Source organism: Labeo rohita, chromosome 16 (genome assembly GCF_022985175.1).
Source record: "Labeo rohita strain BAU-BD-2019 chromosome 16, IGBB_LRoh.1.0, whole genome shotgun sequence".
Classification (NCBI taxonomy): domain Eukaryota; kingdom Metazoa; phylum Chordata; class Actinopteri; order Cypriniformes; family Cyprinidae; genus Labeo; species Labeo rohita.
In genome coordinates, this window is record NC_066884.1 from 7,582,454 (window position 1) to 7,608,794 (window position 26,341).

General features: G+C 35.0%; 2 protein-coding genes and 1 long non-coding RNA gene across 3 annotated transcripts; 2 read left to right on the forward strand and 1 right to left on the reverse strand.

Moving 5' to 3' along the window:
• Window positions 1-3,944: 3,944 nt before the first annotated feature.
• Window positions 3,945-7,068, reverse strand: LOC127178045 (mucin-4). The gene is made up of 5 exons (XM_051130675.1): window positions 6,935-7,068; window positions 6,287-6,468; window positions 5,517-5,590; window positions 5,293-5,432; window positions 3,945-4,761 (listed from the first exon to the last, which is right to left on the reverse strand). Exons 1-5 carry the CDS (start codon window positions 7,053-7,055, stop codon window positions 4,019-4,021), a joined length of 1,260 nt encoding a protein of 419 aa, XP_050986632.1. The 5' UTR covers window positions 7,056-7,068; the 3' UTR covers window positions 3,945-4,018.
• Window positions 5,304-7,118, forward strand: LOC127178046 (uncharacterized). The gene is made up of 3 exons (XR_007829287.1): window positions 5,304-5,448; window positions 6,752-6,789; window positions 7,040-7,118. It is a non-coding gene; the product is annotated as an uncharacterized LOC127178046 (long non-coding RNA).
• A 4,589-nt stretch (window positions 7,119-11,707) lies between these two features.
• On the forward strand, window positions 11,708-24,429 carry mtx1a (metaxin 1a). The gene is made up of 8 exons (XM_051131863.1): window positions 11,708-12,154; window positions 18,297-18,366; window positions 19,462-19,541; window positions 21,241-21,333; window positions 21,406-21,588; window positions 23,514-23,590; window positions 23,691-23,848; window positions 23,953-24,429. Exons 1-8 carry the CDS (start codon window positions 12,074-12,076, stop codon window positions 24,174-24,176), a joined length of 966 nt encoding a protein of 321 aa, XP_050987820.1. The 5' UTR covers window positions 11,708-12,073; the 3' UTR covers window positions 24,177-24,429.
• The last annotated feature ends 1,912 nt before the right edge of the window (window positions 24,430-26,341 follow it).

Consider the following 26,341-nt stretch of genomic DNA (forward strand, 5'->3'; position numbering starts at 1 on the left):
ACAATGTTGGGGTCAGAGAACCTGAATGATGGGGTTAAAGTGTGAATTTGAGCTCTACAGTGTTTTACAGAAGGCTGTCATGCTCACTGTGTGTTTTATGTGTTTTACTATACCTGTGTCCATCATTTGTTCACCACGTACATTCCTGTCCGGTTTTTCGGAGGTTTTTCTCTGACATCCTGTTAAAACAAGAGTCAGTTAGGATTAGATTACAATGAAGTGCATGCATAACATCTGTCAGCATTATAATAACTTCTTATGTCAAAAGTAATCACGTTAGGTACCTTTTTATTGCCTTTCTATCAACTTTTATTACTATTATTTTTTTATTATGTATTCATATTATTGGTTTTATTTATTTCATTTTTTTATTTTGATACATTTATTTAAATGTTATATATTTTTATATTCTTTTATAAATTTAGTTAATATTTTTGTGTATATTTTGTCTTATTTTTATTTACTTTGTTGTTGTTTTTTTGTGTTTTCAGAACAATTTTTTTTTTACTTTCTTGTTCCTAAACTATATATAATGTAAAATATTGTTTTTGGTGTTATTTAACCTTGTGTTTAACCTTGTTACAGTTTTATTTTATTTAAATTTAAATTAAATTTAAAATTTACATTTTTCTTTTAAATTTTCTTTAGATTTTTGTTTATTTTTTTTTTCCTTTCTGGAAAATGTTGTTTTTCATCCTTTCAACCTTTTTGAGGTCTTGCGTAGCATGAATTTCATAATGAATATCATCTCTTTTTTCTTTTTGATGAATAGTTGCACCTCCATTCGGGTTGGGCTGTTTTGGGTGATTTAGATAATTTTGTTTATATCATCACTGTGAATCATCCAGCTTGTTATTAATATAAATGCCAGAGCTCTAACAAACCCCTCCGTTTAGCTCCGTTCAGCTAATCACTCTGTGCTCTGATCAGCTGTCCACCAAAACCTGCTGCTCGGATGCATTCAGCCCTGGAGGCCTCAATGAGGGTTGGATTCAGAATTTAAGTCTTTCTCTCCTGGCTCCCGTTATTGTTCGAATGTAGGCAGGGCATTGTGAGCGCTGACGCCGGGGCTACTGGACGATGGAGGAGACGCAGATGGAGGCCTCACAGTCTCTGAACGAGAGTCGAGTTTCCCACGCTTCAGGTTTCTTAGTCAGAGTCGCACAAAGAGGGGCCTGTGCAGGCGACGGGGACGCTGGAACGCCAGGTAACAGTAGCCAATTTTCCCTAGGTCTGATCTGTGATTGTGGGGGTCAGTGTTTTACATGGACAGAGATGCTGATGGAGAACCCTTGCTGAAAACCCCTCTGTTTCCCTCCACAATAAAGCCGCAGTTCTATTTATATAGTTAAAATATATTACGTTTCCATACAGTCTTTGGCTTGTTGTGTTGCTGTGTTAAAATGCTGCATGATTTTCAACAAGTTTTGGTATTAAATTACAGGTTTCCTGATGTTTTCTGACCATAAGGCTGCATTCACACAGTAAGTGTTTTCACTACCTGCTTTTACTAACAGGTGTAACTCTCAAATTGTCCCATTCATACATCACCAGTCAGGAGCAGATCTATTATGTCTGTACAAGCAGGTAACCATAGCTAATCCCTTATTTAACTTGAGCGTAACTCATAACTATTGTAAATATCAATGTGTTTTGTGTAAGGATTTAATACTTAAATTCTTACTACTACTTTATTACTTAATCAAAAAATGCTGTAGTTCTGCTTTTTGTTTTGTATTATTTGATTCTGTCCACCTTTTTCTTCCTGTAAGAGTGGATGCGGCCATTTGTAAATTTTATGGGTCTGGCTTTCAGTCTCATCCGCGTCCAGCTATTTTTAGCTGTACACAACAGCTCAATTTGCAGCTTGATATTGCAAATTGGTGTGTCTTACCATATTACTTTAAAGTATTTTAATTATGAACACACTGGTTTGTAGTGCAAACAGTTTTACCATTTACTGCACATTGTTATTCTCATTATTTCCCTATTGTGGATAATGAACTAGAAGTCTCACCCATAGGCTTACTTCCACGTTGAAGAAAAAGGAAAAAAGGTAAAAAAGCTGTCACTAGGGTGGTACCTTTTAAAACGGACATCTTTTATGCCTAATAGTGTGTATTAGGACCTTAAAGGTACATATTATTACCTTAAAGGTGTTCATATTAGTACCTTTTAAAAGGGTGCTGCTTTCTTTTTTATTGAGAGTGTAGTATTTTATTAGTATTATTTGTATTATTAGTATTATTATGCAACTAATTTTTGTTTAAATTTAAAGGGATAGTTCACCCAAAAATGAAAATTTTGTCATTAATTACTCACCCTCACGTTGTTCCAAACCCTTAAGACCTTTGTTCATCTTCAGAGCACAAATTAAGATATTTTTGATTAAATCTGAGAGCTTTCTGACCCTGCATAACCAGCAACGCAGCTGACACATTCAAGGCCCAGTAAGGTAGTAAGGACATTGTCAAAAGTCTTACAGGTTTGGAATGACATGGGTGAGTAATTAATGACAGAATTTTAATTTTTGGGTGAACTATCCCTTTATCTAATATTTTTAGGTAATCTAATATCTATATTTAATGTCAGCTTTATTTTAATTAACAGTATTAAATAGTAGGGCTGTCACTAACAATTATTTAGGTAATTCGAGTAATTGGTAGATTATTCTAACGATTAATCAAGTAATCGGATAATTATTTTTTTAATAGACCTAAGTAAACAAAAGCCTTTAAAATTACTTAAAATACATATATAATAGCAATGAGGCAATAATAATTCGTTCAAATAAAGTATCAAAAGCAAGTTTTATTGAACAAAACTGTTAAAATACATATAAACAATAAAGGTAAGGTACATTACGTATTATAACAAATGACTACAGAAGGCGCCAACCACCTGACGATTGTTTTTACACTTTACTGCGTGATCTAATCCTTCTTTAATACTGACTAACCAATATTTAAGCAAAATGTCCACTTAATCTTTAATATTTGGCCATTTCTTTACGACAGAAATGCTATAGCCACTGTAATATCTTTAATATGTGGACATCAAAACGTGTAAACTCAAAGTAAGCCTTTGAGCTTTTATTTTGAAATCGCGACGAACCGTTACCTTACAAATCTGATAAAAATGGCGTTCCCAGATGAATGTTAATAAACCCAAACTCACAACAATCTGCAGAGATGGAGTTTGCACCGCTCCACACATGTGAATTAACAACAGCATTATGCTTGAATATGATTTAAAATGGGTTTAATATATATCGTGCAGCCTTGAAAAACAGTCTAATAATGCGTTTCATGGATTCTCATCTGCGGAATGCGCCACTTCCGGGATTTTGCCGGTTACTCAACACAAACAGTGGAGGCTCTGTTAAAATCGAGTACTCGAATTAATACGTAACAAATCTATTAAACATATTCTGATTTAGTTAACAATAACAACACTGTCTTGACCACACAATTTTGTAAGCCCTACATGAATGATTGACAAGCAACAGCATATAGCACATTCGCTTTCAAATTTTGGTTATAAGTCTTGAAAATTTAAGGCGGTCACTTTATGACCAAACTGTACAGGAGCGAAATACAAGCTAAGTTACGTCATAATGAATTATGAAAATTATCGCACCGCTTGTTTGCCGTTGGATGTATCAAATGTGCTTTGCGTTGAATACATAGGGATGTCTGGATTGAAGTACATGGGAGGATTCATCTCTTCAGCTTCATTCACGAAAACTCTTCGTTTCGGACAACAGCACCAGAGCACCACCTGAGAGGAGGAACACCGTTGTCCTTTAACAGTAAACGGTTAACACTGACAAAAACACCCCCCCAAATGTACCCCCTTGGCTGTTCTCTACCAAAATGTACTGCTGCTATACTTAGGGATTGTAATACAGAAGTTGGTCAGTTTTATTATTTATTCAGGTGAATACACAAATATGTGACATATCACAAGTTTGTTTTATTTTAAAGTTGGTACCATGTTCTTCTATTAAACCAAAGGTTTATATTACATTGATCCTAAACCCTCGATCACTCACCAGAATGATGAGGATGATGAGGAGGAAGAGGCTGACAGCCGCCAGCACTAACAGGGCAACCGCCCATCCAGGCACCAAAGCAGTGGCTGTAGTAGGTGGATGGTTCATGCCTGTTGTCTTCGAGGGCTGTGCTGTTGTAAACATGGTGGAGCTGGTTGTCGGTTTCCCAACTGTGCTGTGGATGGAGGTAAATGTGGTTTGGGGGGCTGCAGTGGTGGTGTTATTGGGGGCTGTTGTGGTGGTGCCATCATTTGGGGTTGTAGTGATGGTGTCAGTGGTGGTGCCATTGGAGGCTGTAGTGATGAAACCAATGGGCACTGCTGTGCTGGTCCTATTGGAGACTTCTGTGGTCATCCTATTGGTTACTGCATTGGTGGTGCTGTTGGGTGCTGCAGAAATACTTGTATTATCCATTGGTGAGTTGGTTGTGGTGGTGTTAAAGGGTAAGGAGGTGGTGGAGTAGATGGAGTTTGTGATATTTCCCACAACAGCACTGGAGCTCAATGGGAGGGAGGTGGACATGTTGGGTGAGCGTGTTGTTGGAAGACGGCTGGTGAAGGATTCAGTGTCCGTTATGATTTCAGGAGTGGAAGTGAGGTGTGTGGTCATAGAGGGCGTGGTCGTGAAGGGTGTTTCTTTGTGTGTTGTCATTGGTGGTCTGCTGAGGTTCTTTTCTTCTTCAAGAGGTTCTTCAATTGGTAGTTCATCTGTGGGTGGTGATTTAAAAGTGATGATGTTTTTGTCAGTTTTATATTAAAACTTATTTCTTTTTTTAGTGTATTTCTCACAATTCAGACTTTCATTTTAGGAATCTTTTTAGTTATTTGACAGAATTGTGAGATGCTAACTCGGAATTCTGACTTTTTTCACAATTCCGAGTTTACATCTTGCAGTTCTAATTTTTTCTCAGAATTCTCAGAGTATGCAGTCAGTTTAGGTGTCTAAAAATTGGAAAATAAAATAAAAATAAATAATGAATTGCAAGATGTGAACTAAATTCTGAGAGAAAAAGTCTGTAACTAAAAAAACGGAAACATAAACTTGCAATTGTAAGAGAATTTTACATTGTGAGATTAAAAAAATCACAATTACCTTTCTTAAGTTTTTATCAATTGGTGGAAATAAGCTTCCATAGGTTTAGATGGTCAGTGTTTAATGTCAAATCCTCTATCTCAAACCCCCATTAATGAACAATGTGAAAACAATGTAAAATCAACCATTGTTGACTGTTATTTTACTTTCAATGTAGCTGAGGTCGATCTCTAGTGCCGGTGATGGTATTTGTTTGTATGCAGGCAAAAAGATTCCTCTCACAAGCTCTGGATTGATTTGAGTTGGTCCAAACAACAGACGAGAAGTGGCGATCACAGATCCATTACTGCAAGACAAACAATGTAAGATCAGACAGTCTTTGTCACTCTGTTTTATTGGATGTAAATGTAAGATTATGAGTTAAACAAACCTGAAAATCATCTCATCTGTCCCCAAATATATCAGATGAGTGGTGTCATATGATCGTTCATAAATATCTGCAAACTGGAAAAGTACAGCAGGAAAAAAATCAGTATTCATCAGTTTAAGACCAACTTGGTCATCTTAATTGATAACAGAAAAGTAAAATGCTTAGTAATTATGATTTAGTTTTTTTTTAATCAACGCACTTATGCTGCTAAAAAGTAGCATAATGTCACCATGTTTTTTGGTACCATAACAATGCTAAGTTTTCTATTACATTTATGCTTTTGGCAAATAATTTTATCCAAAGCAACTTATTGTTCATTGCACTCAAAATATACATTTAATCAGTTTATTTTATCACTCTGATAAAACTTTGATATCATAGTACCATGATAACACCATGGTTTCATAGAAATATGGCATACATTGTAAAATCCTTTAAATACTATAGAAACTTAATCAGGTACCTTTACAAATAATACTGTGAGAGTCCCATGATATGATGGTATTACCAAGGTACTTAAACATAAACCATGGTGTTTACATAATATTCAGTGATAAATGGTACTTTTTTTGTAAGTGCAATCATTTAGTACCATAATATATCAAAGTACTGTGGTATTTTTAGCTGGTATATTTTCCAAAGAAGTTCTAGATGACCACTAGTCATCGATCTGATCATTCACTTTCATCCATAGTATACTGTATACAGAATACTGTAAATATCCCATGAGTGCTTTACATATACAAGTATGATTAACAAGAGACCCTCACCAGTTGTTCCACCTCTTGCTTGAGTGTTGAATACTCTGCTGATTGCTGGTCAGCCAGTGAGTCATTATAAACACGGTTAGTGATTCTGAGATCCATGATAACTGAAGTCAAAGTGTGTGGAGTCGAGGCATCTGTGCTTTCAGTTGGGGAATCCACCGCAGAGATATTGACAGAGTTTACACCTGAATCAGATTTCGATATAATGATCACAAAACGTTTTTGTGACTTTTTTTCTTTTTGCAGCATATTTAAAATGTACATTTTAAGGTTTTTGTTTAACCCAAAACTTAAATGTTCATGATTAGAGAAGATATTTTGAGGAATATGTTTTTTTTTTCATACAGTGAAAGTCACTGGTGTCCAAAACAACTAATACAATGATCTTTTTGTATGAAAGAAAAATAAATAAATAAATAAATAAATAAACCCCGAATTTCCCAAAATACTTTCTTTTGTGCTCCACAGAGGATAGAGAGTCATACAAGGAATGAAACGACATCAGGGTGAGTAAATGATGACACAGTTTTCATTTTTTTTACCAACTGTCCATCTATCTATAAGTTATTTGTCAATTTTTTATATTTTACATCACTTTTTCATGTTTAAATTTTTCATAAATCACATTTTTAAAACATAGTTGATACTTACCCATGAAAAATACAATCCAACCAGCAACTAAGGTGATGGAGGCTCTTGGTATAATCTTCATCATCTTTGAAGACAAGTAATCCTTCAGCGTGTGATCTCTGCCAGCAGGTTGAGTCAACATCAACTAATGTTCTGGACTCTGGAAAAAGTGGCTCTTTATCAGAGTGAACAGTCTTTTTATTGTTTGAGCACCTGAGCAGGTACCGCACACAGGTGGGTGGAGCTCCTGCACCTCATTGTCTGAGGAATGAAAAAAGTTGCATTTTCTAGAACCTCCATAAGATAAATCACAAACTAAATTTCAATCATTTTTCTTTGACTGCTGTTAGATTAAAATGAGACTTTAGCTCATCTTGCATGCTTTTCAGATTCTTCTCCTGAGATGAAAACCCCAGTGATCCCACATCAGTAAAGTTTCAGAAGAGTTGTCAACAGTGTCTCACATCTTTCATGTCTTTAAATATCATTTTTTCTAATATCATAATGTAAGGTATGCTATCCACATACAGTTGAAGTCAAAAGTTTACATGCACCTTGCATAATCAGCAAAATGCTAATAATTGTTTTCTGGTTGTTCATGAGTCCCTTGTTTGTCTTAAACAGTTAAACTACCTGCTGTTCTTCTGAAAAATCCTTCAGGTTCCACAAATTCTTTGTTTTTTGTTTTATTTTAGCATTTTTGTGTATTTGATCCCTTTCCAACAATGACTGTATGATTTTAAGATCCATCTTTTCACACTAAGGACAACTGAGGGACTCATAAGCAACTATTACAGGTGGTTCAAATGTTCACTGATACTTCAGGAAAGAATGCATTAAGAGCCAGGGAGTGAAAACTTTTGAACAGAATGAAGATGTGTACATTTTTCTTATTTTGCCTAAATATCACTTTTTATTCCATTTAGTACTGCCCTTTAGAAGCTACAGAAGATATTTCAAAAGGTTTTCTGCCCCCGGCTCTTAATGTATTGTGTTTCCTTCTAAAGCATCAATGAGAGTTTAAACCTTCTGTAATAGTTGCATATGAGTCCCACACTTGTTCAAATACACAAAAATGCTGAAAAACCAAATAATCTGTGGGACCTGAAGGATTTTTCAGAAGAACAGCGGGCAGTTTAACTGTTCAGGACAAACAAAGGACTCATGAACAACTATCACTAAATAAAAAAAACAGCTGTGGATCATTCAGGCAACAACACAGTATTAAGAATCAAGCGTATGTAAACTTTCGAACAGGGTCATTTTTATAAATTCAACTATTATTTTCTCTTGTACACTATATGTAAATGTATAGTTTGATTATGTTAAATATCTTATTCAGGTCAGTACTAAATAAAAAATAACATGAATTTTATATGATCCCTCTTATTTTGGTAAAATAATAAACAGTTTGCAGATTTTGCAAGGTGTGTGTAAACTTTTGACTTCATCTATAGATTTTTATAGATCTATTCACTTAATTTATGCCAATAGTTGATTCATTTGTGACTTTTAAGTGAAGCATCTGAGACAAAGGCATTACTTAAATGAAACTGAGAACACATGAGCAATGTTTGAGCAGTAAATTCCTTCTGCAATGTTTTTTTTTTTTTTTTTTTTTTTTTTTTTTTTTTATGAAAGGGTACGAAAAGGCTTGGCAACTTTGATCCGAATCATTTCTGTAGGTATGCCTTAGTGTCTGTAGTATATAAAACTGATTTGCTTTTGAATAGAGAGATGAAATTGTCAGAGAATATATGACCTTGGAGCAAGGGTATATTTGTAGCAATAGCCAAAAAAATACATTGTATGGGTCAAAATTATCGATTTTTTTATGGCAACAATCATTAGGATATTACTGTAAGTAAAGATTATGATCCACAAAGATATTCTGTAAATTTCCTACCGTAAATATATCAAAACATAATTTTTGATTAGTAATGCATTGCTAAGAACTTTCATTTGGGCAATTTTCTCAATATTTAGATTTTTCTGCACCCTCAAATTCCAGATTTTCAAATAGTTGTATCTTGGCCAAATATTGTCCTCATACATCAAAGGAAAGCTTATTCAGTTTTGAGGTTATGCATAAATCTCAATTTGGAGAAACTGACCCTGACGACTGCATTTGTGATTCAGGGTCACATATAAAAAATATACCTCTTGCACCTCAAATTCAATATACAGTCAAACCAAAAATGATTCAGACACCAGGTATAATTTTGGATATTTTTTTATTAGTGGGTGTAGGACACTATAGTTCATTTATGTAAATGAGAATAGCAAAATAAAGTAAACTGTGACATATTATACCCCAAATTTCTTCATACAGTGGACTACCGGTAAAATTGATAAAAAAAAAAAAAAAATTGGGACCAAAAATTTGATTTGACACTTTGACCTGACCATGTTTTGTTACATCAAAGTTATCTGACATTATCAAGATGAATTTGTTCTGACACAGTTTAACTCTTGAGTTCTTGTCCAATTTTATTACCATTTCTAAACTACAGTGAACAAACTGTAATAATGTGAGAAATGTTGAAGGTGCCTGAAATTTTTTTGGTTTGACTACTTGCCATAACTTCTCACCATAAATAGCACATCTCACCTCTGCTGAAATTAATCTATGCGATGACATCACCTGTGACATCAGCAGTGACATTATCCAGCAGAAGTGTGTGTGTCTGTGTGTGTGTGTGTGTTTACCTGGTGTTCCCTACATTACAAAGACCAAAACCTATTACTATACCCACCACAAGTATAGTAATACCAGACATTTTTGACCTTGTGGGGACATTTTTTAGATCCCCATGAGGAAACAAGCTTATAAATCATTTAGAATAAAGTGTTTTGGGAAATCTAAAGCTGAAAGGTTTGTGTAAGGGGTAGGTTACTGTTTGTACAGTATAAAAACCATTACGCTTATAAAATGTCCCCATAATTATATGAATACCAGTGTGTGTGAATTTCTCTCCTCAAGACATTAAACAGCCATAACCACATCTGTCATTCTTTTTTAAGTATCCAATCTGCTAAATAAAATACGTGTCTTTTATTGAGTTTCCAGTTTGCCTTAGAGTTCAAACAGTTCGGGCATGTTTGTGTCGGATGGTTCAACAAAATCATCTGCATTCACATAAATATTTTAAATCCCTTGTTATTTTTTCCTCCAGGTCATAGACGTTGTGGTAAGAACTCTTCCTCTCGGATGAGTGATGTTTTATTCACTTGAGGCTTGAGTGTTTGTCTCTGTCTGAAATTTGAGTTATTAAACGGGTCATCTGGTTTTTCCACAGGGCTTCGGTGAAGTGCTTTATGCTACCCTGATGTTTGCTTGCGGGAGGAAGGACGTCATCCTACCACACACAGTCTGACACCCTGGAGTGAATTTACAGTCTAAACTGCTTTTATTATTTTACATTGAAAAACAATTATTAGTATAATTATGCATAGTGCGTGCTCCTTTAAAACTGCTATACAATGTGCAAGGTTCCTTTTGTCCTTTAGCCCATTTTTGGAAGAGTTTCAGAGAATTCTGGAATGTCCCAATGATGCCCAAAGCCCTTTTCCAGAGATTTTCTCAATATGTTGAACTTTCCTTGTCTTTACCCTCGATGAAACTTAATTATCTAAATGGGAACACACAGTTACATTAAGTAGTTACATATGTGTTTTTCCAGGCCATAGATTGAGTAAAAGTGCTTTAAAGGAAGAGAACTAACTCTTGAGTTCGCACAAACGGACGGGATGGGTGCTCATGTCCCGAGCAGGAATGTACTGGACTGTATCAGTCCCCTGAGTTTCTGGAGATGATGTCATCATGTGTGCATGTCGTTTTGGCTCATGAATTCTTGGCAGCTGCCTGGAATGGAGAGTTGCAACACATGCGGCTGATTGTCCGTTTGGCCAAGATATGACATCTCTGCTCTCCCCTACTTCAAACACTGATAATATATAACACAAGGGCACGCAAGTTCAGCTAAATTACCTTACAAATAATGCCATGGTAACCAAACGTCCTGCCAAAACACAATACACTTAAAAATATAAAAAAGTCAAAACAGATGTTAAATGACAGTAATATTCTGGAACATTCCCAAGCCTGCTTTTATGTAATCCAAAATACAGCAAAAGCAGTAATATTGTGAAATATTTTTACTATTTAAACTGCTTTCTATTTGAATATATTTTAAAATGTAACTTATTCCTGTGATCAAAGCTAAATTTTCAGCATCATTACTCCAGTCTTCAGTGTCACATGATTTATTATTATTATTATTATTATTATCAATATTTAAAACAGTTGAGATTTTTTCAGGATTCTTTGATGAATAGAAAGATCCAGAGATCAGCATTTATCTGAAATGAAAAGCTTTTGTAACATTATACATTATACACTATACCACTCAAAAAGTCAGTATATATATATAGACATTTGTAATGTTACAAAAGATATTTATTTCAGATAAATGCTGTTCTTCTGAAACCTAAAAAAAATTCTACTCAGCTGTTTACAACATAATAATAAAAATAAATGTTTTTGAGCAGCAAATCAGAATATTACAATGATTTCTGAAGGATCATGTGACTGGAGTAATGATGCTAAAAATTCAGCTTTGAAATCACAGGAATAAATTGTATTTTAAAATGTATTCAAATAGAAAACAGTTATTTTAAATAGTAATATAGTTTCACAGTTTTTGCTGTACTTTGGATCAAATAAATGCAGGCTTGGTGAGCAGAAGAGACTTATTTAAAAAAAATAATTATAAATATTACTGTTAAAAAATGTTTGTATAGTGTATATATTTTGTTTACAAAAGTGAATGTTTTTTTCTTGCAGCTACCATAAACAAACACTGTTCAAAACTTTTTAATGTTAATGTTTTTTATATTATTGCAATTTAAAATAACTGTTCATCTGTTTTATTGTTGTAATAATTTAGAATTAATTGTTACCATGGCAACGTTTAATTTTCAGCAGCCATTAGCTTCTCCCGCCGCAACGTACATCTAAAATCAACTTAATAATATACATACGTTTTAACGTTATTGTGAGTACACTAGCGCGTCAAAACAGAATTTTAAACTGTTATACGTTGGGACTTTTATTTGTGGAAGCATCAGCTCCGGGTCACAGGTGTTTGTATTCTGAAGATGGCGGCGCCCAGTGAGTTGTTTTGCTGGAAGGCTGGTTTGGGTTTACCGTCAGTAAATACAGACTGTCTCATCGTGCTGGTGAGTTTTTGTCATTGGCTCATGTAGGCATGTTTATACGGGTTGGGTTCTGCTCATGTTCCGTGTTTGTGCAGAAAATTGGCTCGGTAACGATCACTTTATATCATCCAGTGGCGGTACCATGGTACAGTGATATCACATAGTCATACCTTGGCTCTTAACGTGTCATGTATATTTATGATAATATTAATAATGTTTATTCATACTAGGAACTTTAATTGTATGTATACTATATTTTTATTCCTTGCGTGTTAGAAAAATACAGGGTACGTCATATATGTGACCCTGGACCACAAAACCAGTCTTAAGTCGCTGGGATTTATATGTAGCAATAGCCAAAAATACATTGTATGGGTCAAAATTATAGATTTTTATTTTATGGCAAAAATCATTAGGAAATTAAGATCATGTTCCATTAAGATATTTTGTAAAATTCCTACTGTAAATATATCAAAACTTAATTTTTGATTAGTAATATACATTTATTTGGACAACTTTAAAGACAATTTTCTCAATATTTTGATATTTTTGCACCATCAAATTCAAGGTTTTCAAATAGTTGTATCTCGAACAAATATTGTCCTGTCTTAACAAACCATACATCAATGGAAAGCTTATTTATTCAGCTTTCAGATGATGTATAAATCTCAGTTTTGAAAAATTTACCCTTATAACTGGTTTTGTGGTCCAGGGTCAGATATAGTTTTATGTAAGGAACGGTTACAGCTGTTTGTTATTATTATGCGTAACACACAAACACATTATTATAAGTAATGCTAGTAGTAAACCAAAATATATAAAACGTGTAACCACTATTACATTTGCAATTCACTAGGGCCCCCCAGCTACAATTTTAGTTAGTACCAAATTAAGTTTACATTACATTACACACACTCATTGTTTTGTTTTGTCAAATGTGTGTTGGATGACCAAGATGTCTAAATACTGGTCAGATCATGCTGCCCTTTGAAACAGCAAATTTCCAATGTTTTAAGCTCTTGTGTTAATATCTCAGTTTATTCCACAGCGGTGCTGCTTATCAGCAGATATTTTTGTTGCATGAATCATCATGTGGGATACCTTTCCTCCACTTTTCTTATTTTTCCACTTCAGTTTGGTCACACCAGGGCGCCACCTGTCTGTGCTACTTTAAACAACAAACCCACCACTGTCATCTGGAGTTACCATCAATCTCATCTCCCTTCGGCAGCTTTGGAGACTGCATTCAGATTCATTTTGTTCCTAATCAACAAAGGTTGTATGTGGGCACAGAACCAGGTCGCTGTTGCTGAAATCGCATGTTAAAGTGATTAGGTTACATCAGCGCTGTGTGTTTTGGATTCTCTAAAGAGTGTGGTGGGATTTTTCCAGCTCGCCAGTGGTCGGGATGATGATGTCTGTGCGTTACAGTCTGTCTGCGCCTACTCTGGGCGCTTTGAAAACCGCAGGCATATTTTGCTCCCTGGGACTGATGGTTTAGTAATGTGAAGTTCATTCAGAATTTTCCAGATTATCTCACTGCACCAGAAAGGGTTTAGTTGCATTAAATTGTAACTGCATGTGAAGGTTTGAGGATGTCTGGAGTTTTGCCTGGTAGCTGCCAACTTGAAATTAGGCCTGTCACAATCATAACATTTTTGACAGTGGTTGGTTGTTATGCAAGTACTTCGCATTAATGATGTAGTTATTATTTTTCATTAGTTTTGCAGTGTGTGCTTAAATTGTAGACTACCAGTCAAAAGTTTTTGCTGATGCTTAAAATGTAGCTTTAATCACAGGAATAAATTTCATTTTAAAATATATTCAAATTGAAAACAGTTATTTTAAATAGTAAATATATTTCAGAATGTTTTTGCTGTACTTTGGGTCAAATAAATGCAGGCTTGGTGAGCAGAAGTGACTTTTTTTTAAAAAATAAAACATTTAAAAAAACATTTCATTAATTATTTGATCCAAAGTACAGCAAAAAATTTTTACTGTTCAAAAACTTTTTACTGGTTGTGCATATTAGTCACATGAATTTAAATGTTTATGGCATAATGTGAATTAATGACATAACTGTGTAAAATGCATTAAAATTAAAATGTTTAACTGCTTTGGAGTGCTCCTTTAAAGAAACTTAAAAAAAATACTTTAGAAAATTTAATATATATATAAAAAATGTAAATTAAACAACATTAAAAAATTCATAGCATTTTTATTTAAAATATTTAAATAGAAAACTGTTATTTTAAATAGTACAAATATTTCAAAATTTTACTGTTTTTGCTATATTTTGTATCAAATAAATGCAGACTTGGTGAGCAGAAAAGACTTCTCTTTAAAAACACATGAAAAATCTTGAATGGTGTATATTAGTCACAGGAACATAAATGTTTATGGCATAATGTGAATAAATTGCATAGACATGTAAAATGTATTAAAATATTTAACTACCTTGGAGTGCTCCTATAAAAAATAAAAATATATACAAAATAATACATAATTATATAAATATTTAGAAAATGTTATATATAAAAAATGTAATTAACATTAAAGCATAATAAAAAAAATATTTAATTGCATTTTCATTTAAAATGACTTTTTTTGGAAATATATGAATGGAATTTAACATTATTTAAATAATATATAATAATGTAATATCAAATAATCTGACCAGGCATTTCTGTTATAATTATGACAGGCCTGCTTTTATTTAAGAGATTTCTTGTGATGTTATGTGCTTGCTTTATTCTACAAGTTTTGATCTTGATTTTAAGCTATAGTGTGTTTATTTGACATGAATTAGTCCGTTTTTTCTTTATGCGGTGCTTGATGTTTTACAATGGTCTTGGAATTTATACTAACAACTAACGTGAATCTAGTATAATCTTGTCAAAAGATACAATTTACTGCTTAGTTGTTTGGTACGCCTTTTCAATTTGAAAATTAATTTAAAAAAGTGCTCAGATGAGAGAAACTATGAAATGTTACTGTTCAGCAAAAACATTTACTCTATCGTTTGTTCATTGGTGAATTAACCCCTGTTGTGGTTGCTTTGTTTTGGTGTGTTAGAACACTGTTCCTTAACGACAGTGCCATGATTGGACCCGCTGTAGGACGGGGGTGGGGCTTAAAATCGAGACCAATCATCATCTGCGCCACTCTATTTAAGGATCTTATGAGTGGCTCAAACTAATTATTACCATCTGCACTTTCAGGAGAAGCTGTTCTGTCATCCGTGGCCTAATTTCAGCGTGTTTATGTGTACAGCAGGAGTCTGATGAACTGCTTTTACTGTGGGCAAAGTGGATTTCATCCAGCTGTAGTTTTTCTCCTCGTGTTTGCCTTGGACAGTACCAGTTGTTCACATAGGAATGATTTATTTCCAAACTTGATCCCCTCCACTTTACGAGCCACAATTTGGGATTCTGTAGGAATCAATCTAGTAATAAAGCTGAGGTTATGATGTCAGCCTTTGATGGAGTTTACGGCGCTTTTCCAGCTCACCGCTCCACTGCAACCGGGAAACGGAGAAAATCTCAGAACTCAATACTCAGCTTTTTCCACAAATCCGCTTTCCTCTCCCCCCTTTTACAGTCACAGTGAGTTTTAGAGTGTTGGTTGCCTAATGTTAAAGAAATCACCCAGAGATTATTTTACTGAAATAGGATCTAAAGCATCTTTAAGCAGCTCTTTTCCATTTTGTGGCATAAATATGTCCATCCATTTTCTTTACCCAGTTATCCTATGTAGGGTGCTGGGAGAGTTCCCTTAAGTTATTTGTTATCCTATTTCCTATTTATTTTATTTGTAATAACTGCTTTATTTAGAGTTTACAACGTTTAGAGTTTCACAGTCAAGGTCAGTTGTTAAATAGCTGCTTGAATATTCTTCAAAACTTATATGGCGCAAAGTAATTAATGTCAGATTGCTCAGTTTTGGGTGACTTACTCCTTTAAGAATCAAGAGTCATTCTTGGCTTCTGAAGTGTAAAGAAACACTCCAGGGAATTTAACCCCAGTGATCAGCAATATAAGATGCTTTCAATGGAAAGAATCTGCTAAACGACGTGCTGAAGGTCTGAGCCAGGTGTGAAGCGCTCAATCTGTCAGCTCTCAGCTGCATGTGCTGGAATGTGAAATTACGTCCCTCTTTATCGGATGTTGTCGTAAAACGAGGCATCCCGTCCTAAACCCCTAACCCTGTCTGAGAGCTAAATGGAGCTGTTTTGCTGTTTATTGAGGTTGTTCTTATTTTTGTTGCAACTTCTTGCTATGTTATCATCATCTGTGTAGTATATGACTGTGTAGTTTTTTTGCTTGTTGTAATTTACTGGAGCTTGCTAAGGAAAGGAACACAGGTCATAGTTTGGTCTGTAAATTTGTACATAAATGATACCTCAAGTGATCACCTAAAATTGCTTTTCTAGCTTGTAAGGGATATAATGTTGGCCTAGCAGATGGTAAGCGGTAAATAAAATCCAGTAAACTTGCATTGAAGCAGGGAGTTGGATCTAGAGACCAGAATGCCACATTTTGACATGAGGCTAACAACACCAGGGTCAGAAACTAACTTTTCCATTAAGGGGCAATATTCTGCCTGGAATTGATTTTCAGTGGCATTTTTTACATGACTGAGGGCAGTTTTTATAATCACCTTATTATTATAATCACCATACTGTGTCTTTAATGTCAAACACCTAAATTTACCCAGTTGCTTCAATCAATATTTTAAACTGTTCTCAATATTTACTGTTTAAAATTGTAAAATTGTCTAAATTAAACATGTACAAAAAAAAAAAGGGTTGCAATAATATGACAAAAAATTGTTATTGTAGATTATTGCTCTTTATATTGTAATAATCAGGGGCGGTTCTAGGTTGAGTGGATATCCGGGGCTTAGCCCATAGACATTAATGTATGTATCAGAATACACAGATGCACTTCAGATAACATTATGCTGAAAAGTTACATTGGCTAAGTGGCTTATTTTCTTCTTATTTTATTTTTTCATTTTTAAAGAGACAAGTATAATTAATTATAATTTGCGCTTACAAATTGCATAAATAATATTATGAAATTATTGTTTTAAATATCAAATTTAGAACAGAAATATGAAAAGATGAAAAATAGAATGATACTTTAAAAACGAGCCAAGTCACTGTCTTAATGACTGATTCGTTGAATCATTTTGTTGCCCTTTACATTTAGTAAAGTCTGTCACAGACCATGCTAAATGCTAACCAATCTGTTCATATAATCGTTCTAAATGCATGTGTGTTCTAGAAAGTCAGCGCATATAATACCATGATTAAAAATCTGTATTTGTTGCTATACAGTACCAATAATCTAATTTTGAAAGATGGTGAGAACGGTATTATGAATGTATAGGCTACAGTAAGTTAAATATACCTAAAACAGCTGCATTTTGCCGTTTAAGTTGTTGGTTTAATATAAATCATTTTTAATGCGCATCTTGATGCACACAAGACATGGTAATAGAAACATTCGGGGCATTACTGAAAACATTCAGGGTTTCAGCCCCCTTAGATATTATTAATATTAACATAGAAAACATTATAAAAACATTTCTTGTGTCTGCGTTCGAGCAAGTCACATTCTGGCTTCACAGACAAGCATGTCAGTCCCTGATGTTAATCTAGTCTAGCGGAAGTTAAGCAAAAACGTCCATTATAATCACTGAAATGACGAAATCAATCTTTTATTTATATCATATCTGCACTGTGTTGTTTATGTTGAGAGAATTTGCGAGCGTACACACACACAACAACAGCTTTAGCTTTTTTAGCACTGACTAATTGAAGCACCTCTGAAAGGAGTTGAGAAAAATTAAAACGTTATAAGGCTCAACGCTTCACAAAAGAGCACGTAAAAGCAGTCTGATTCAGTGTGATGGAATCTAAATGTAATTCTGTGAATTGACACACTTTGTTCATTTTCACATTTCATTGTTTAACTGCATTTTTTGCCCCTTTGTCTTGCATTTATGGGGCATTTTTGCCACAAGCCCTCATTAATTTCTGACCCTGCAACACACTAATAACTAGAATCTATCTAAACCTGGAAGTTTAAATCTAGTTAACCGAAACTTTAAAATGAAATGAGTGTACATAATAATAATGTCTTTATATAATTTCCAGGCATATGCTCGCTTTGCTGGAGCTCCGCTCAAAATTCACAAGATTTCTAACCCCTGGAGAAGCCCCACAGGTAAGCAGGCCCAGTTTTAACAATCTGTTTCTTGGCAAACACTCCGCATTCATTAAGATGAACGTTTAGCGTCTTTTAACTGAAGCACACAGGCCTCTTCCTCTTTCCTGCCGAGCTGCTGATAACTTGCGTCTGTATGTTTTCTCTCTCCACATTCTTGTCTGTCTTCATTATTTTTTTCCTTGGCTTTGGAAAGTTCCGTATAATTTAATATTAAAGACCAAGTTCCTTCAACAGTTTCATACTGGGTAGACCATTTGACTTCACAGGAACAACACTGACTTTGTCATTCTTTACAAAGAAATTAATAAAAATAAAGAAAATCTAAAGCATTACAGTTTATCCTGTTTATCACATTTCAGAGGACATTCTCTTTGGATGTGTATGATTTATACATTTTATAATATACTGCTACTAAAACCTTAATAATAATAAAAAAAAGTTTATTAATTCTTTATTTCTTCAGAAGATAATAAAATAATGAATTCAGTAATCATGCATTTACCTGATCAAAAGTGACAGTAAAGACTTAAATTGTTACTATAAAAATTCTATTTCAAATACTTGGTGTTCTTTTACACTTTGTTTATCAAAGAATCTTGTAGAAAATGTATCACAACTGTTTTAACATTGGTAATAATAATACATGTATTTTGAGTGGCAAATCAGCATATTAGAATGATTTCTGAAGCATCATGTGACACTGAAGGCTTTTGTAATGATGCTGAAAATTCAGCTTTGCATCACAAGAATAAATTACATTTTTTAATATATTGAAACAGAAAACAGTTATTTTAAATTGTAATAGTATTTCACAATATATATAGTATGTTTGATCAAGTAAATGCAGCCTTGGTGAGCAGAAGAGACTTCTTTCAAAAAACATTTTTAAAAATCTTACCAACCCCAAATGTTTGAATAGTAGTGTATGTTGGTCGTTATGTACTATTGGTATGTTTTCTAAAGATCATGCATTTCCATTATTAATTATGTCCAAAATGATAATCGGAGCCTTAAATTTGTCATTGATCTTCTTAATAGGCCTATAGAAAAGAAATGTTTTGTATTTAACTGATGCTGATGTCTTTACTGAAGGTTCACTTCCTGCTCTCAGGACCAAAGATGAAGGTAGCTGCTCCCAACCCAGTCAGATCATCATTCAGTTGAGGAAACAGGTAATTATCCCCCGCCCGTGAAAAACTTGTCGTTGATCACATTTTGCTTTTGATCAAGCGTTGCACAAGTGTCCCTGTTTATTTCACTCTTCACAGGCTCATTTTGTACCAAACAAAGCTTAATTGAATTTGAAGTACCATAGCCTTTCCAGTGAAGCCTGCTGCCATTATAAAGCACCCCTGATTCACTCATTAATCATGTTTGATTGCACAATGAAGGTATCCATTACGTTTGAATGTAATGAGACACAATAAACATGTGTTTTCAGGAAAGGTTTTAATTAGGTGCATAATTAAAACCTTGCCTAGAAACACGTTTACAGTCTCTCGATCTACCAGCGGTAGTGTGGTTCTACCCAGAGTCAGGAGTAAACACAGATCAGATCAATGCTTACAGCTTTATTCACAAAACACTACACAACTTTTTGGATGCTAAAATGCTTTCTCCTATAGAGTGCTGCAAACCGAGTCCAAAAACTTGGAAATAAGTTCCAGGTTTAAACCCAGATTCCCAAAGTCAATGGATTTTTTGAATAGGTTGTTGGTTAAATGCCTGGAATAACGTCTGTGGTTAACACAAGCTCAAGATATTTTTACAATTTATTCTGTGACTTAAAATACATGTGTAATACTACATTGTGACATTTTTAAGCTTTTAAGTGTCTTGGAAAAAGGCTGTTGCTAACAAGTGGCAAAATGGGAATATAGAGGTTGTTAGAAAAAGGAAAACTTGCAAACTCAGATTTTCCAACTTGTAGATATTAAATAAAGGCCTTCTGCCTCCTGCATTCAGGCTTAAAGGGGTCATCGGATGCAAAGTTCACTTTTACATGTTGTTTGTACATTTATGTGTGTTGGCAGTGTATGTACAAATCTACCCTATAATGATAAAAATCCATGCAGTGGTTTTTAATTAATATGTAAAAATATTATTCCCTTTTTCAAATCGAAAAGAGGGGACAGATAGAGGCCGCTCCCACGATAGTTGATTGACATGAGCGTCTTACCTCAGACCCGCCAAAATCAGCTGTAACAGTCCAGCCTCCATTGTTTCGATGCCGGAGCAGGGATGTAAGTTAGACAAGAATATCTCCGATTGAGCGATTGAGGTGTTGTGTTGCTGGATGTCATAATGAACATAGTGGTCGTCATTTACTCCCGACATCTGAACCGCTAAAGATGCAGTGGATTATGTTTGTTTGTGAATGGAATACACCTCCCGATCTACATATATCCATCTGTGTTCGCACAAATTATTTTTGATCCAGCTTCACTTACAGCAGAAGTGAGTATAAGGGTTTTTTTATGGATCTTTGTGATCGCCTTTCCTAGTAATGTGCTAGTTAGCAAGTTTAGCGGCTAAATGCGGCTAAAGTAAACAGGCTCGTCACTCCACAAAGAGAAGAGAGGGGCGGGGTGAGCAGAGCTCATTAACATTTAAAGCAATCTCAGCCAGAACAGGATAATTTTGACAGAGCTGATTTTGTCATGGTAAAAAAGTGTTATTTTAATTTGACCCAAAGCATGTTATAGACTTTTCATTAAGACCCTAAAGAATCATATCAATTTGTAGAAAATGGGCATCCGATGACCCCTTTAATAAATTCATAAGTTCATAAAACTTGTTAGTGAAGATTATCTTGTTGAACAAAATTTGTAAGAATCATAAACTTGGTCACAAAGCTTATTTTTGTTTCAGAAATACAATGCAGACTATGATCTCTCAGCCAAAGAGGGTGCAGACACTCTGGCCTTCATCTCGCTACTGGAGGAGCGACTGTTACCTGCACTGGTGAGATTCAAATCCTTAAACTGAAGGTGGAAGTTTTGTTGGACACATGCTTAAACTCTCTTCTCCCTGCAGATCTATGCTTTATGGATCGATCCTAAAAACTACGTAGAGGTGACGCGCCGCTGGCACGGAGAGAACATGTCCTTCCCGCTCAACTTCTTCCTGCCGGGCCGCATGCAGAACAGGCAGCTTGAGCGTCTCCGCCTGATCCGGGGAAACAGTTCGCTGGAGGCGGGAGAAGAGGCAGAGAAGGAGGTTGGTGGGATTCTTGTGTTTTATAGTGTTTGTTTTGGTGGGCGGTGTCTGTTGTGACACTAACGCACTCCTCGAGACCCCAGGGCGACTGTTAGACTGTTAGCCAGAGGAAACAGCGTTCTGGTCCCTGAAGAGGACACTGATAAACCAGCAGATGTGTGGAATCTGGGCTCAAACTGAGCAGAAGTTCTGTTCTGGCAGAAGATTTTATTTTAGATAGTTGCTAGTCTGATGTTGGGAAACAACTCTGCTTGTTTATGCACTGTTGTGAGTCATAGTGTGCAAGCTTGTGATGTTCTCAAATTTTGCTCACATCTTGAATGTTATACTTTTGATATAAATCAAAGTTTACTATTAATGCAATATATTTAAAGAGGACACAAATTCACTTTTACATGGTGTTTGCATATAAGTGCATACACAACTACCCTACAATGATAAAAATCCATTTACTGCTTTTTTTAACCCAGAAACCTAAACAGTCTCAATTATCAAGCCGTTTTAATTTTCTGAGAGGTGTGATGTCATACTGCTCAGGCCCCATCCATGACTGCTGACATATTATTGATTAACATATTTCCGTCCTCAGCCAGTTGTATGCTGGCTGCCGTTTTCTCCGCACTCAAGCAGCTGTAGCGACAACGTCTCGTAAGCAATGCAGATGTTTTGTAGTTTGATATAAAAGTGAATCATAAGAGTCTTTATTTTGTCCCGACATTAGAGGACACAGTGGATTAGTTTTGTTTTTGATGGTAACGCACCATTAAATACACAAAAACAGAAGAGAGGGGTGGAGTGAGCAGTAGCTAATTATCATTTAAAGAGGCATGCACCGAAACGGGTGACTTTTAACCAAAGTATTTCGCAGACATTTCACAGAGACCCTAAAGAATCGTACCAACTTGTGGAAAATGGGCATCCGATTTTCCCAAAAAAATGTACATTCTGTCATAATTTTCTCCCCCCTATGTCTTTCCAAATCTGTGTGACTTGGGCCATGAGTCAAACAGACCCACTGAGTTTCATACCGATCGGCTTCTAACAGGTGCTCAAAATTCATCGGCCAATGGCGGCTACGTTTTTTTGAGATACACAAATGACCTTATAGATGCTTGTGGCACTTTTGACCAAGACCGTGCACAGCAATTTTCATGTTGATAGGTCAAATGGTTGCATAGGTATAGCCATTTTTATATATATTTTTTTTCCCTCTTATAGCGTCACCAAGTGGCAAAGCTCCGCAATTTTTGGCCTGTGACCTTAAGATCGAGCTTTTACATAAATGTTTTGAGTTTGGCAATTATATCTCCTTCTGTTCATGAGTTATAGGAATTTTACGAAAAGTGGCCCTGCCCCTTTCGAACATTTTGGCGCCCCTTTACGACAGTGGGTCAAAGATTACTTTTTTTTTTTTAATGATAATTATTGATAATTATTGATACTTTCCAGAGAATCTTTCTGCACTGGCTTGGTTCTGATAGGGTGAAAAACCTAGGACTAGTTTGCAAAAGTAGGTTTTTAAAAAAATCCAAAATACCCCAAAATTTTGCTCATGATCGAGTCTGACATGCATTTTGTCCAACGTGAGCCAAGGATTCCAACGACATAAGATACTTGAGCCTGTGACTGACGGTTTGGGAGTTACGAGCGATTTTGTACTTTTGATCGCTGTAGTGCCTCCCTCAGGCCAATTGGGGTGAGCCTTGGTTACATTGTAGGTGGTGTAAGTACTACCATCCCTCCAAGTTTCAACTCTCTACGACTTACGGTTTGGTCTGCACGATCAGTTTTAAGTGGAGATTGCCGATCCTTGGCCACTATAACAATTACAATAGGGTTTCAGCGCTACGCTGGAAAAATAAGGTGGAGAATTTAGTTGTTTTTTCTACATCCTCTCAGTCTCTGTTCTCTGTTACTCCATCCAGCTTTACCATGATGCTCTGGAGTGCCTGAATCTTCTTTCTCAGCGTCTGGGATCGAACAAATTTTTCTTTGGAGATTCGTAAGTGTTTTACACATCAAGATTAATCTTAGATCTTAACTCTCAGTTGATTGTAGATTAGGCTTAATATACATTTGATGTCTTTGTGTGTGTTTTAAAGGCCCTCTTCTCTAGATGCATACGTGTTTGGTCATCTAGCTCCGCTTATTAAGATCCGGCTGCCTAACTGCCAGCTGCAGCAGAACTTGAAGAATCTAGACAACTTGAACACATTTTGCTCTAACATCTTGAGCTTGTACTTCCCCAGCGAGACTAAAGGTGACCAACAACCACAAAGTGCATGCAAAGAACAAAACGTCCATTGTTCTGTCTGTAGAATAAGAGTCATTGAGTCCTGATGTTCGTGTCTTTTCTGTTTGCAGAGGGCGTCAGTCGTCCGGTGTCCGGCGCGCAGCAGGGGAGCGACTTTGACAACGAGCCATACAAGAGACGCAAGCAGCTGCTGTCAGTGCTGGTCGCAGTAGCAGCGATGTTGAGCTACGCTCTTCTCACCGGCATAGTCGCTATTGAGCATGTTCATGAGGATGGGCCCGTAGGCCCCGCCTCACTCAGAGGCCCCTCACATGAGGAAGAAGAGGAGGAGTGAATGAAAGTAGGACTTTTTAGTTGCGCTGGGATGGGTCACATCTACTTGGTGAAGGAACGTACAGGAACAACATAATGTCTTATTTATTCCTTGACATAAGCTTTAATTGCATGATAATCTTTGGTTTTATATCTTTGTTCGGATGACTTTGTTTTTTTCCATAGAGCTTCACATGTTGCTTTAAACTCTTGACTGGGTATATTCACCTTCGTTTTCTTTTTTACCAAAAAAATAAAAAGCAGAACTGTTTATAGCTATGTTTAGATGAGAAAGCACTTAAAACTTGTTGTCACCAACCTCAACTTTCATTGTGTGGACCAGCTGAGGGTTTTAAACACTTTTGATAGATTTATGATAATGAAATTGAGAGATGTGCATCTCTTATGTGCCGTTGCCTTGTTTGTTTTGAAGCTCAGTGTTTTTCTCGTCTTAACGCACATTTTATTTGTCATATTAGTCTTATTTTTCATTAGTCTGCTCTGCTGTCAGTACTGGTCTGCTGTGAGATTAACTCATGTTAAAAATTACCAATCAAGTTAGAGTGTTAAAGACATAAATCACTAAAGACCATAATTTATTCTCCATGTCTCATTCCAAACCTGTACAACTTGGTTTTTTGTGTGAAATACAAAAGGACATATTTTGGCAAAATGTCGACATTGACATTCCTCTCAATTAAAGTGTAGATTTTGTGCTAAAAACAGCTGTTTTCTGCAGCCATGCAATAGTTTATGTAAGAAATTCTCAATAAGTTACATAATTTTTCACTAAAAACATCCCTCTTGGCTATTAGAGCTTATTTGCACTATATACACTATAAACTATATATATATTTAAAGAAGTCTATATATATTTAAAGAAGTCTCTTCTGCTCACCAAGGCTGCATTTATTTGATCCAACCTACAGCAAAAAAAAAACAGTAAAATTTTGAAATATTTTAAAACATAATTAATTTCTTTGATCAAAGCTGAATTTTCAGCATCATTACTCCAGTCTTCATTGTCACATGATCCTTCAGAAATCATTCTAATATGCTGATTTACGGTTCAAGAAACATTTTTGATTATTATCAATATTTAAAGCAGTTGAGTATGTTTTTTTTTTTTTTTTTTTTTTTTTTTTTTCAGGATTCTTTGAATCAAAATATCCAACGGTCAGCAATTATATGAAATTGAGTCATTATAATTTTTATTTATTTTTTTAAGAAATTAATTTTTATTTAGCAAGGATGCTTTAAATTGATCAAAAGTGATGCTAAAGACATTTATAATGTTACAAAAGATTTCTATTTCAGATAAATACTGTTTTTCTGAACTTTCTGTTCGTCAAAGAAACCTGAAAAAAATTCTCAGCTGTTTTCAACATAATAATAATAATACTAATAAATGTTTTTTGAGCAGCAAATCAGAATATTAGAATGATTTCTGAAGAATCATGTGACACTGAAGACTGGAGTAATGATGCTAAAAATTCAACTTTGAAATCACAGGAATAAAATGCATTTTAAAATATATTCAAATAGAAAACAAAATAGTAAAGATATTTCAAAATTTCACTGTTCTTGCTGTCCTTTTAAAAAAGGCTTCTTTAAAAGCATTTAAAAATCTTACTGTTAAAAACTTTTGACTGGTAGTGTATTTTTATTCAAATATGCATATGCATATTTGAATTTGGATTAGCATGCTTGATCACATGACATGTAAAAACCAATAGCGTTCGGAATCGCTAATTTATGCATTGCGTATTTGAATATTGTGCCAGAATGATCATTATGGCACTGTATAGAAAACACTGACTTAAACATGGTTCAAAATATGTTTTTTTGTGACAACGCAAGGTTGAATTAAAGATGACAGAATTTAAATTTTTGGATCCTTTGAACCTTTTCAGCTTGCTGCAAAGGATATAGAATCTCTTACGTTATTGAGGATTAGTAATGGCACTTGCATATTTTTCAGGAGACAGTAACAGATTATTAAAGCCAAAAGTTATTGTCCAACGGAATCTTGCTGACAGACCACAAAACTGGCCAAGATGTTTCGGTTCCTTAACTTTCCATGAGGTCCATTTCAGTTAGATGAGAGTGAATTGTTTTTTCTTTAGTTAAACTGTTTGAAACAATGGATTGATGAAGACGGCCGATTCGGTTAATGTTACTAATTGT